The sequence below is a fragment of the Typopeltis vanoorti genome, chromosome 3 (assembly GCF_054136105.1).
Source record: "Typopeltis vanoorti isolate ZY-2024b chromosome 3, IOZ_Tvanoo_1.0, whole genome shotgun sequence".
Classification (NCBI taxonomy): Eukaryota; Metazoa; Arthropoda; class Arachnida; order Uropygi; family Thelyphonidae; genus Typopeltis; species Typopeltis vanoorti.
In genome coordinates this window covers 107,717,034-107,729,958 of record NC_143551.1, presented here as the reverse complement: position 1 = coordinate 107,729,958, position 12,925 = coordinate 107,717,034, and the positions used below count along the sequence as shown (strand labels likewise).

Genomic DNA, 12,925 nt, shown 5'->3' with positions numbered 1-12,925 from the left:
TTTTTAATATTATTTTCTGAAAGTATGTACTTTTAAAAATCTGTTCCTAACTTTTTATCAAGAAATTCGAAAAATTCCCGAAGATATAGCCTATTATTCAAAGCGGTGCGCAGATCAGAAGCGGAGCACTCACTGCTCTCGCTTGTTAGTAAACAAATAAATGCGTAAGAACCTGCAACGGCACGTACTGGCGCTTTGAATGCGAGAGAGGCCAATAATTAGATACATAACTACTTAACAATATTCATTAAAAATTACAAGAATATTTATAAAAAAATAACAATTTTACTTACACATGAGTTTCAGGGAATAAATTTTTGTTTGTAGCAATTTCTGCTGTGTGTTCTGTTTTGGCAATCCCTTTGAATACTCCAACAGTAGTTGGCCATCATGTGAGAATCCCATCTTCCTTGGTACCGATCTTCCATAGTTTTTGTCTTGATGAAATCTTTCGCCTTGTTCATCGCTTACAGCACCTAAATTCTCAGGAAATCTATCAAGATGACTGTATAGGAAATGAAGCTTTATGCTCATGTTGCAACCTAGGCGCTGGAAATTTTCAAGCATTGTTTCCACTAGATCGTTGTAACTGCACGCTTTTTTGTTTCCAAGAAAATTATTCGCAACCATCGTAAATGAAGTCCAGGCCTCTTTCTCAATTTCGTTCATAGTTAACTCGAGTGTGGAAAAAATGGCCACCTTGCTACGATGGAAAAAAGATCCGCAAAAAGAAATCATACTGACGCTTCATTGTTTCAATGGCGCGATACAAATTTTCGTCGAACAGTTCACCAATTCAATAATGACAATTCAGGTATTTCAGCAATTATAGATGATGGTTCAACTGTTTTTAATTTTTTCAAACTATTTTTCCCCCCTTCATATAATGCAACATATTGCTGATGAAACTAATAAATATTATGTATTTTTGACTCAGAAACTACCACCAGCACCTGAATCTCGTTTGCAAAAATGGAAAAATACCACCCAAGAGAAATTATATATATTTTTTGGAATCATAATGCTTATGGCTAGGTTAAAAAAACTAACAATAGCAGAATATTGGTCCAAAGATTTCCTCATAGATACACCACAGTTCACAGACTACATGTCCAGTGACAGATTCCTTTTACGTATTTTACATTTCAACGACAATGAAACTCAGGTTCTGGGACAAAGACTACACAAACTACAACCATTTATCTATCATCTGAGAAAAACCTACAGTGAAGTATTTACTCCTTTTCAAAATATACTGTTCAAGGGCCGCCTCCAGTTCAAACAGTACATTCCTTCGAAAAGACATAGATTCGGGATCAAAGTTTTTGTGTTGTGTGACTGTGAGACTGGATGTGTGTTAGATTTTGTAGTGTACACAGGGGCAACTACAGACATTATTCCAGAACGTGAATTTGGGATTTCTGGGGTCGTGGTGCAAACCCTAGTGGCAAAGTATTTGCAGAAAGGGCACACATTGTGGTTAGACAATTGATATTCTGACCCTCTTCTGTATGACTGGCTACATAAAAATGGTGCCGATGCATGTGGGACTGTTAGGAAAAACAGGAAAGGGGTTGCCGAAACTGAACAAAAAATTAGACAAAGGATAAGTAGAATCCAGACACACAGATAATATGATGGTGGTAAAATGGATTGTTAAACGAGAAGTTGTATGTTTTTTTTTTTTATTTTTACCCTGAAGAAGCCAAACTGACAAACAAAAAAAAAATACTGACAAGTTGGCGAAACTTGTCAGTATTTCTTACTTAGTTTCAAATAAATTTGACCTATATAAACCCAATTGAAGTCATCTTTTCCATAGTTCATTTGGTCGAAAATAACTTTTAATCATTATGAATAGTCTCCATGGGGAAATAAAGCACCAGATACGTAGATTTTGAGCAACTTAAATGCAAAAAAAGCCAAACTGATTAACCACCTTACTTTCTTAAAAAGATGCGGGAACTATAATATCATTCCTAAGTTTCTCATTATGAAAGAATGGTTCCATTCACGAAGAACTAAACAAATATATTTCAAAACATCCTTAGCTCTTTTACGTGAGTGTATACAACATATTAGATTTGAATTAAGCAAAGCAGATATGCAATACTATCACATATATGAAGACATCTCCAGCAATATAGACCAAAACTTATGGTCACTTTTAGACAGAATGATAAAGAATAGTTTTCACAAGGCCTTTTCTATCAACAAGCAAAGCCAAATTGAAAAATTCAACGCTCTTTATGAAAAAATTATGTCAAGACCTAATCTGCCAGACAATACAGTAATCTTCAATTTCTCCAATCACGTTTTAACAAAACTGGAAGTTAGTATACTTAAGAAAGGATTCAACTTTGCCATTGCCCCTGACCAAATTCCTAAAGTGGACATCATATGTAACATAGAAAAGACAGTTTCATCATTACCAGAACCAATAGCAAATGATCTCAGACTAAAAGGCACTATCATTCTCTCTTCTTCAAGAGCTCCAAACAAAAACGTTAGAAAAAGAGCTATGTTTAGGTTGAAGAAAAATAAAGAAATTATCATCTTAAAAGCAGATAAAGGGAACTCTACAGTTGTCTTAAACACCAGAGACTACAAGGAAAATATCACAGACTTACTCTCTGACACATCTACCTACTGTATTTTAGATTCAGATCCCACTGAAAAAAATCACAATGAAAATTACAACTTGTTGCGTAATGGACAGCTGGCTAACAGACTTAAAACGAAGATTAAAGTCATTGCATCCACTAACGCCGAGCCTATATGGCTCTCCCAAAGTTTATAAAAATGAAATACCGCTGCGCCCTATAGTTGATGGAATTAATTCTTCCACATACTTATTATCGAAACATCTCGCAGGTCTCCTTAAGGCACACATCCGTAATTCGGATACCTACATAAGAAATTCACAACATTTCGATCTCCTATACAGACATTCTTGCAAGCCTGGATATTACATTATTATTTACAAATGTTCCAGTAGATGAAGTAATCAGCATTTTGCGAAACCTCTTCCCTCAAGACATTACTTCTCTTTTCCATCATTGCTTAAAATTGCATTTTTTCTTATGGAATGAAACGATCTACCGACAATTAACAGGCCTTGCAATAGGCAGCCCTCTTTCACCCCCCTTGTGTGGATCTCTGTATGGAGAAACTTGAAAGTGAAGTTTTGTCTCAATTAGACCCTAACCCCACAGTGTGGTGGAGATATGTGGATGATATTTTTATTATGTAGAAAAACACAGAAAAGGATCTTTTTGATTTTCTTACCAAGATCAACTCCTTCCATTACAAAATAAAATTCACCTTAGAACTTGAGAAGGACAAACAAACAATTACCATTCCTGGACACTTTAGTTAAGAAACAAATGAATGGACGCATCAGCCTTACGGTCTATCGCAAACCAATCAACACAGGTCGATACTTGCACTTCACATCTTCATGCCACATTTCCCAAACTAAGCATCGTACACATGCTAAAAAATAGGGCCTCTCACATCACTACAGAGGATAAAGATCTCGAAGATGAACTATCCCTGATATCAAAAAACCTTACAGACAATGGTTACCCAAGAAAATTTATTCATAAAATACTTTTCTGTGATCCCCCACAACGACAATCTGAAGAAATACATTATAATTACATCATCGCAATCCCTTATACTGGGAGAGTTTCCAAAAAGATTGTCACACTCCTCAAGCCACATGGAATATGAGTGACTTTTAAACCTTTAAAGACTATCCGCCAATTCTTAAGATCTCCGAAAGACAGTCATGCTTTCTTCAAATATGCCGGTATCTATAACATCCCGTGTTCGTGCGGATTAAACTATATTGGTCTTCTAGAAGTTTGGAAATCAGAAAAAAAAAACACGTAGGAGACGTAAACAATAACAGAGAAGACAATTCGGGGTTTGCTTCATTTCTCCAGGACAAACCATACCATAGAATGGGGAAAAAGCTCCATGTCCTACTTAGAGGAAGATTTCCGCTCCCGTATCATAAAAGAAGCCATAACAGTTATCCGTTCTAAACACAACCTAAATAGAAACCAATGATTAATTCTGCCTGATGTTTGGAAGACCCTCATAAGATCTTTAAGCATGCCAGAGTTAAATCTTGCTGCTAATTACAGAACGTTCCTGCATAACAACAGTTGACATCATACACGCTCCATGCGTGTGATGTATGCGTTCTTCTGTTTTTTTATAAAAAATACAATTGTATTCGGTTCTTTTCTTCATGAACAGTTTTAGTGTTTAAGTTGTTCTGTATCCATTATTTTTTTTTTTACCCCGAAGAAGCCAAACAGCTAAGTTGGCAAAACTTGTCAGTATTTCTTACTTAGTTTCAAATATATTTGACCTATATAAACCCAATTAAAGTCTATCTTTTACTGTTGTTATGTTATTATGTTTTACAATTTACAATGCTGACCGTTTGTTACAATAACAATTGGTCAGCATTGTTTTTCTATGTTTTTTAGCAGCCTACACACAGCCATGGATGTTATAAAGACTGGTTTTGTTAATCCTTATGTGTATTGTATTTAGAGATGAATAGATTCAAATTTAATTATACATTTTTTTTTAACAAATTGTAGTTGGTATAAATGATTGCTTCTCAATCTTTGTTAGAGACTTAGATTTATAATAATGTTCTGAATCTTCATATGTTTTTTTTTTTTTTTCTTCAAAATACATTTTTTTTTTTTTTCAGATGGATCCAATCCATCTGTTAGTAGGAATGCTTCTACAGCATCCAAACGACCCGGATCAGAAATGTAAGTAACTACTGGATAGATTTATTTTCCTATTGTAAAGCTGATAAAAGTTTCAGTTTTAAGCAAAATTGTTATAAAATTCCATGCAATAACTTATTACAGATGTACTACCTCAATAAAAAGGAGCAAAATAATAATAATAACAAAAGTATCTTACATCTACATAGGAAATAGTATCTAAAACTGCTCCATTTTTTTATTGAGTGTCTCTGCACTGCTTTTTAAGAAATGCTGAAGTAAAATATTGAATACCACACTTGAGTGTATGGCACATAGGTTCAGATAAAGCATGAGATAGGCAGTTTTTGTTTTCCCTCTTGATTCTTATTCTGAGTTAAATTCGTAATAGCAATATTACATATACTGAATAAGCCCGACTTTGAGATCTGAAAGAGGTTTAATGATTGGTTACTTTAAGAAATATTTACATTATTATTATTAAGAGTCAAGGATACATGGAAGTAGGACTGCCTTCCTCTCCCATAAAACTCAGGTTATCCATTGCAAGCATCCACATGTCAAAGTGTGACCATCTGAAAAATTAGGTGGAAGTTTCATTTTTATATATTATTAATATTTGTCACCTTCAGGGAACCCAAAGACTCATTGAGGGAGGACATCTACTCTACTGCTCTGCTTCCACCACTCACGATCCACCAATTGACTGCAACTACACGAACGCCATCTACCGCCGACCGTCACCACTAATAATTCCACAGACAATCACAAACATCCATGCTCACGGAGGGATTCGAATCCGCAGCCTCTTGACTGGAGAGCAGACACGCTAACCACTCGGCCAGCCAGCTTGGCTGGCCGAGTGGTTAGTGTATCTCTTAGCCATTTCAAAACCTCACAGTAAAACTTGCCATATATATATATAAATAAATAAATAAATTTTTGCACACACAAATAATCAGTCCTCAACTAATGACATGTGCAACTTACGATCACTTGTACCTATGACAGACATCCCTTCATAAAAAAAAATTAATAATAATAAATTAATAAAACTTCTACTGTGCTTGGCTTACAGCTGTGCAGCATAGGACTATTTGCACTATCCAAACGTTTGGACAATTTGACCATAAAAAATTTATCCTAACTCCTAGTTTTCACATTCTCCTTCAAATTAGTCCTATTAGGCATGTATATAGCAATCTGAGCTGTTTTTCCGTGATCCTATGCATCCCTGGAAGCCCTCAAGAGTGACTGTGTTGAGCACCTCCTATGATTCTGCCTGGATCTCCTCAGTCATGTCGAAACAACGCCCTTTCAGCTGGAATTTCACCTTAAGGAATTCCACTTGTCTTGATATTTGCACCAAATACTGTCTCTTAGCCACTTCAAAACCGCACAGTAAAACTTGCCAGACAGTTTGACCAGGGGGAGGAATTCCCTGTGGACAATGACTTGGATGTAAAAAAAAAAAAAAAAAAAATATTGACTCAGGGTCATCATCATAATCCAATGATTTATTGCCAATTATGACTTTCAAGATGATGTTTGGATCATCTGTGGTTAGTTCTTTGAGCTCCCTGCAGACTGCAACAGATGTTCTTCTGGTTGTCACTCAATAGTCTCTCGGCATGGATTTTGTTGCAGCAATGCATCTTATGTTTAAAATGTCCAACAAAATGCATTGAACAGTCTTATATGACTGTCTTATAATCCCACAAACTTCATGGATAGTTTACCTATGATCTGCAAGGATAGCCTCATGCACTTTTGCAATGCTCTCTGGTGTTATGCTTGTCAACAGTCGTCCAGAATGTTCATCGTTGTTGACAGATGCTTGTCGATCCTTGAAGTATTTGTACCACAAAAAAGTTTTGCTTTGTATTATAGTATTATCACCAAATTTGATGTAGTTCTTTACTCCTTAAAATCCATTGTTTCATTTCAGAAGAAAATATCACTGAACCATTAAAACATGACATTACAAAAACACATGTAACCCAAGAACACAGCCTCTCAGCTTGGTGGCTGTTTCGCATACTGATTTACAAAGGGTCCTGCCTGCCCCCTTATACTAGCAAAGGCCATTCTACAACTGGTTCATGTGTGCTATTCATATTTTCCTTTTTGTTTCAGCATTATGACTGTGGGGGAAGAACATTGCTTGCATCAGTGTAGTATGATGTTCGTTGGGGGTGGGGGAATGATTTTCACTATAGATAGCCATTGCCCCCACCCCCAGTACTATGCTACCAATATACACAGATGCTGTTTATTGTTAGTTGCTTTAAATAATCAAATATAGACTGATCTTAACTATTGGTTTCTAATATATCCTGAAACAGATTACTCCTCTCCCCCTCTGCCTAGTTTTGACCTGGAAGCACATACCACAATTTGTGACATGTGCTTCCTTTACCCTGTAATACACAAATCAACAGACAGAATCAGGTTTCTCTACTTGATCTAACATAAACATCAGTAGCTTTCTCAGCATACTGGAAAATGTACTTTATCTTCTACGTAATACAACTGGGTGGTTGTGACATTTATCTAATCCTTTAAAAGAGCAGAGAGCACTGTCTTTCTACAAGAAATTACTAGCTTGTTTTCGTGATGCAAAGCTGTTGTTTTGGTCATTGACATAATGAGTACAAAGAGTACATAATGTGTTTTGCCTTCGACCATATTTATATATTATATGTTTAAACCATTTAAGTTTCAGAAACATTTCATTAAAATTTAAAATAACTAAATACAAACTGAAAAACTCATACATGTATATGTATATGCTGAATTTTTTTGTCATAGGTCTGGTGCCCAAGCCAAAAAGTTCAAAACTGAGGACAATTCATGAGGCAAAGATCAGCATTGCAACTGGGGACAATAATCTTGTACATTCATTTATTAAAAAAGAAGAAAAAAAGAAGAAAAAAAAAGGAACAACTGGGACCCAGCATGTGTTGTACATTTAAAATATCTTTTTTGACCATCATCTCACTCATCACAAATTTTCCTTCCCATCTCTCTCTCTATCTCTCTCTCTCTCTCTCTCTCCCCCTCCCTCCCACCCTTGTGATCTAAACATAGAACTAAACATAAAAAGAAGAAGATATCAATGATGATGAAAGTATTGATGGCCTCTTTTGTTATCTAATTTCCGTGCTCTGAAGGGTCAAAAAAGAGAACAATCAAGGAGCAGTTGTGTATTTTATTTTCCAGTTAACTGGGTGGATGTGACATTTATCCACCCTTTCAAAAAGAAAGAAACAGTCCGGTGCCCTTCCCCTCAAATGTGAAATTCCTGATAGAAAAAAAAAAAAAAAATTGATTGATGTGAACAACTGGTATTAATATCCTACATCATGACGTTAATAAATTAATCTTAGAATATTTTATGCTGAAAAGTATTTAAATATTGGAGAATAATGACCCTTTAGTGAAAGTTTAAATATTTTATGAAATTTTACCTAAATAATGTACAGTGCATACCATCCTTCAAATTACTATTTATCTTGCACTGAGAGAGATAATTTAACATTGTTTCCATGTGGATATTAAGAAGCTAAATGCTGGTGTCACAAACTTATTTAAAAATGACTACCACTTCATAAACAGAAGTGAAAATGTCAGTTTTAAGTTTGAGGCATTATACTTTTCAAATAAAAACATCTTCATAAAGACATTCTTTATTCCTACATTATGTATAACTGTCAACTTTGCATCTCAAAGTGCAGTTTTTATCAGTTTTATCTCATTAGTTCTAAAAGATTTTTAAATCATGCTCTTTCTTTGAGTTTTTATTTGTTCATATTTGAGAAAGAGAAGCAAAAGTTTTGTGCGGGTATGAACCTTGAGTGTAATATATAAGTGCATTTCAAAGTTTTTTTTTTTTTAATGCAACTTAAAGACAAGCTTGAGGTTTGTTTGTTGAGATTTAATGAAAATCATAAGTTTTCATGCCTTGATTTTCTTTAAACTTCATAACTTTCTTTATATAACAGTTTGTATCAGATATACATGTTAAAATATTCTCTCTTTCTCTCTCAAGCTTGTCTTTAGACTTTGTTACTAATGAGTATGCTCAAGACCTCTTGTACAGTAATTTTTTTTTTTATTTTTAATTTTTTTTTTTTTTAAATCTTCCTTCACAAACTGAATACTTATATGGGAGAAAATTGCACTTTCTTGGACATACTCATTAGAAGAAAGTCAAAGAAAATGTACAGCCTGTATTATTTTTTCATGCTTGTGAACGAGACATTTTTTAGTTACTTCATTTCATCTTTAAATTACTAGATTGTCATATTTGTATTCAGTTAAATATTTCGTTTCTGTACACAGCTTCGATATGATCTGTTAAATAACTGGTGTAAAAGTTTATTGTAAAGACTGCTTAGCATAGGTAGAGAAATAAAATAGCTACAAGAAATAAAGTAAAGCCATCTCTGGATAAATTTTTGCCAAGAAACAAAATTCCGTAACAAGATTTCCTTAAAAGTGTTTTTTATTTTATTTTATTTTTTTTTTTTTTAAGGCATCTTCTGCTTATTTGGTTTATTGATGTAGATAGTAACTCTGCATGACATGACATTAGTGTACATAAATCCAAAAAAATAAAATAAAATAAACATGTGCTGGAGAAACATTCTCCATTTTTCCCCCATGGGATTATTTTGTATTCATGATAAAGGTTAAATTTCATCTTTAAAAATGTGTTCCTTGTCGTATTGCATAAAGGCCTGTTTATATTGTTATAGACAGTTAGTTTATATCATTGTAACAGCCAGCCTATGTAGATTAATGCATTTATCATATGTTTCATGCTGTTTACACTATACTTGATACAAAGATTTTTCTTGTCAGATACGTAAAATAAAATTTCTTTTGTTATAAAACTCGTGAAAAGTAAGATTTTTATATGCTATATGATAATGCAGTCCATTGGTGTATAAAAAGTACTGACAACAACAGTGTTGTGTTCTAAACTGAGTGTTATCACTAGATAATCTGTATTGAAAGAGTCTCTTATTTCTTCCTTTTTTATTTTTTTTTTTTTTTTTATTATCTGGAGTTGGCTTTATGTATATGTTCAAAATTCTTCAGGGCTTCCCCACAGACATAACAAACATGAATGACTTATTATGTCACATGCCTCATTCCCATTTCTTTAATCTTTATTTCTTTCAGAGTTCGTATAAACTTGTAACCTCACTGTTTTGTGTACATGAAATTAAAAATGTAGAATTTTCATGCTATCTTGAGGCTGAGTATTTTATAGACACAGTAAATAAAGAGAAAGAACACTTAAACAGAAATAAACAAAGAATATTGAAAACAAAATAATTCCTAGGAATGTGTTAAAGATCATAAAAAGAAATATTCAACAAGGTGAGTAGCATGTACAAATAGTCATAATATAAAGATTTGTTGTATGAAATGATTATTACATTCTATGAAAACACAAACAGAATCCAAAGCCTTGTTTATATCAGCCAAGCATTTCTTCATCTGTGGTTGTGTAAAATCTCTTTGTCCACTCTTGTATCATCAGATTGTATTTTATTTTTATTTTTTTTTTCCCTCAAACATCATGATAACTTTGAAAATGCACAAACTAATTCATTTATGATAATCTTACACACACTATGCATTAAATACTTGACAAACTAACTCTTTGGATGATTCCAAAAAAAAAAAAAAAAAAAAGTTAACATAAAAAAGGCAGGCAAGTTACATTGTAAAGCAACATTTAATTTAATTCAGCAAGGGTATGCTGAAAAGTTATGATAATCACCATGAAGGAATTGAGTTAGAACAATGTAACTAACACATTATTCTGCATATTCCCCATGAAGTGTTATATATACTTGTAACAATACTGCTGCATCATTTGCAATCTTCTGAGGAAAAGGTCTCTTATTACACAAACCAGTCCTCAGCTGCAGATATGACTTCAGCAATCTTCCTCATCATCATCTGTGGGAAATTTTGTTCCTTTCCAGTGTTTCTTTAAATTTGGGAATAGGAAATTGTCAGATGGGGCTAGGTCTGGCAAATAAGGTGGGTGAGACAGACATTGAAAGCCCAAGTTGTGTACTGTATGTTGGCTTTTATTCAGGTGCGTCGTCCTGCAAAAGCAACATACCTCTGCTCAGTTTCCCGTGGAATTTTTCCTTCACACCTCCTTCGATTCCTTCAGAACTGTTGAATAAACTGCTGCTGCTGTAACCTTTTTTTGAGGTATTTGGTGAGGATTACTCAATCCATATCCCAAAAGACAATGGCAAGAACCTTCCTTGCTCACTTTTGGGTTTGGAACTTCTTTGGTGGTGGAGAACCTTTGTGTCTCCACTCCATTGGTTATTGTTTGGTCTCTGGATTATAGTGATGAAACCATTTTTCATCAGCAGTCACAATACAATCCAAAAAATTTGCGCTTGATTTCTCAAAATGACCCAAAAAATCCCTTGTGATGACACATTCTCTCTTTAGGTCGGCATTCAAACATTTTGGGACTTACTTCGCTGAGAGCTTCTCCACGTCCAGATGTTGGTGGATGATGACCACCAACTCATTCCTTGGATATCCCCAGTCTTTGCAATGTTTTTGAGTATTCATCTATTATCAAGCATCGCGGCATGCACTGCATCAGTGTTTTCAGATGTGAGCTCTGTGGAAGGTCTTCCAGAGACCTTTCTGGAGAGTAATCTGTTGTCTCAGAATGCCCAGTTTTAAACTTGGCCACCCATCTGACAGCTGTTGGATATGCCCCACAAGCTTGATGATAACCCATATCTCTGTGTCTTCGAATTTCTTCAAAACTTCTGATGCCTTCTTGTATATCCTAAAAGAAAAAGAAGAAATTATTACGATTTGTTGAAATATGCGGATTAAAGGGTTTTAACATATGTTCTTTCTTGTGGTTATATCAGTTATTCTAATGTCATTTTTGTTCTAGGTTTTTATCAGAACTTTTCAGTCCCCCTCCCCTCGTACATAAGTTAATAGTAACATAGATGTTTACAGAATTTGCTTATGTTCAGACATATATTTGCTTTATTCAGACAAATTATTAAATGTGCTGAATTTTTTTCAACTTTATAACATTTATATTTGAAAAACTTAAACACAATTTTTATTAGTGACAAAATTTTCGTCCAAGTATCATGGTTGTCTTCTGTGTAATGATAGATCTAAAGAAATCAGAATAAACCAGGATATTTAAATATACCAATAAAGCACTGATTTGCATGAAAAAAGTTAAATCCAACTTATCATGTGAGATCAGTAAACCATAGAGGTAATTTTTGAATCAGGAGGGGGGGGGGGGATGCTGCTGAGAGATAATTACATATAACAATGTGACAGAGGGTATCCATCCAGGATTTGAGAGTATTGGATCTGGTGATGGTATCAGCATTTTTCACTGACTCTCCAATCAAGGAGAGTGATCATGCAAATCTGGGAGGTGGTTAAGTATGTGACATTTTCAATTAAGCAGGAGGCAGCTTCGAGCTGCTGCATGCTGCATTCCTGCTGTTATATTTAATGACAGCAGTATTAGAATACCTACCCAAGATCAATCAGATAGGTGTTAAATGGTGAATAGCATCATTAAGCAGGATCTGCAGGAAGAAAAAGAAATGTTGTTAGTATATGAGGAGAAATCAGCAGACTCATAAGCACTACAGAGCATGGTCAAGAAGAGTGGCCAGCATGCCAATTAGGGCAAAATCAGATTGTAAGAAGAAATTTGCTGAGCAGATCAAAGGAAATCTATGAGTTCCTTTACTACATAGTAAGCAAAGGAAGAATGACTTTAATGAATGTTGATGGTAGGGGAAGGGTGGGGGAAGAACCAGAAGATATAGTTGAAATATTGAACAATCACTGTAAGTCAGAATCAACCAGATGGAGATACCGTAATGGCTGATATGACACGAACTGAAATAAGAATACAGACAGATGACAATGACGTGTTCGGGATATTAAGAATTCATATGAATATAGCCATGGGATTGGATGAGATGTCAGGCCATGTTTTAAAGATAAGTGCAAAGACTTAAACAGTCTGATTAGGGAAATCAGTCTAAGTCTCAGCACTGATGAGCAGAGTGCCAAAATGAAATAGGAGGAGGAGGGGAAGGTAAGATAATCATATT

The 12,925-nt window shown here is 34.5% G+C and overlaps 1 protein-coding gene across 2 annotated transcripts in view; it reads left to right on the top strand.

The window, feature by feature from the left end:
• Window positions 1-10,012, top strand: part of Hcf (Host cell factor) — a 502,792-nt gene extending 492,780 nt beyond the window's left edge. For both annotated transcript variants that reach the window (XM_090390794.1, XM_090390792.1), the window contains exons 27-28: window positions 4,739-4,802; window positions 7,572-10,012. In XM_090390794.1, coding sequence (XP_090246920.1) covers window positions 4,739-4,802; window positions 7,572-7,617 — 110 coding nt within the window. In that variant the 3' untranslated portion in view covers window positions 7,618-10,012. The remainder of the gene's footprint in view (window positions 1-4,738; window positions 4,803-7,571) is intronic.
• The last annotated feature ends 2,913 nt before the right edge of the window (window positions 10,013-12,925 follow it).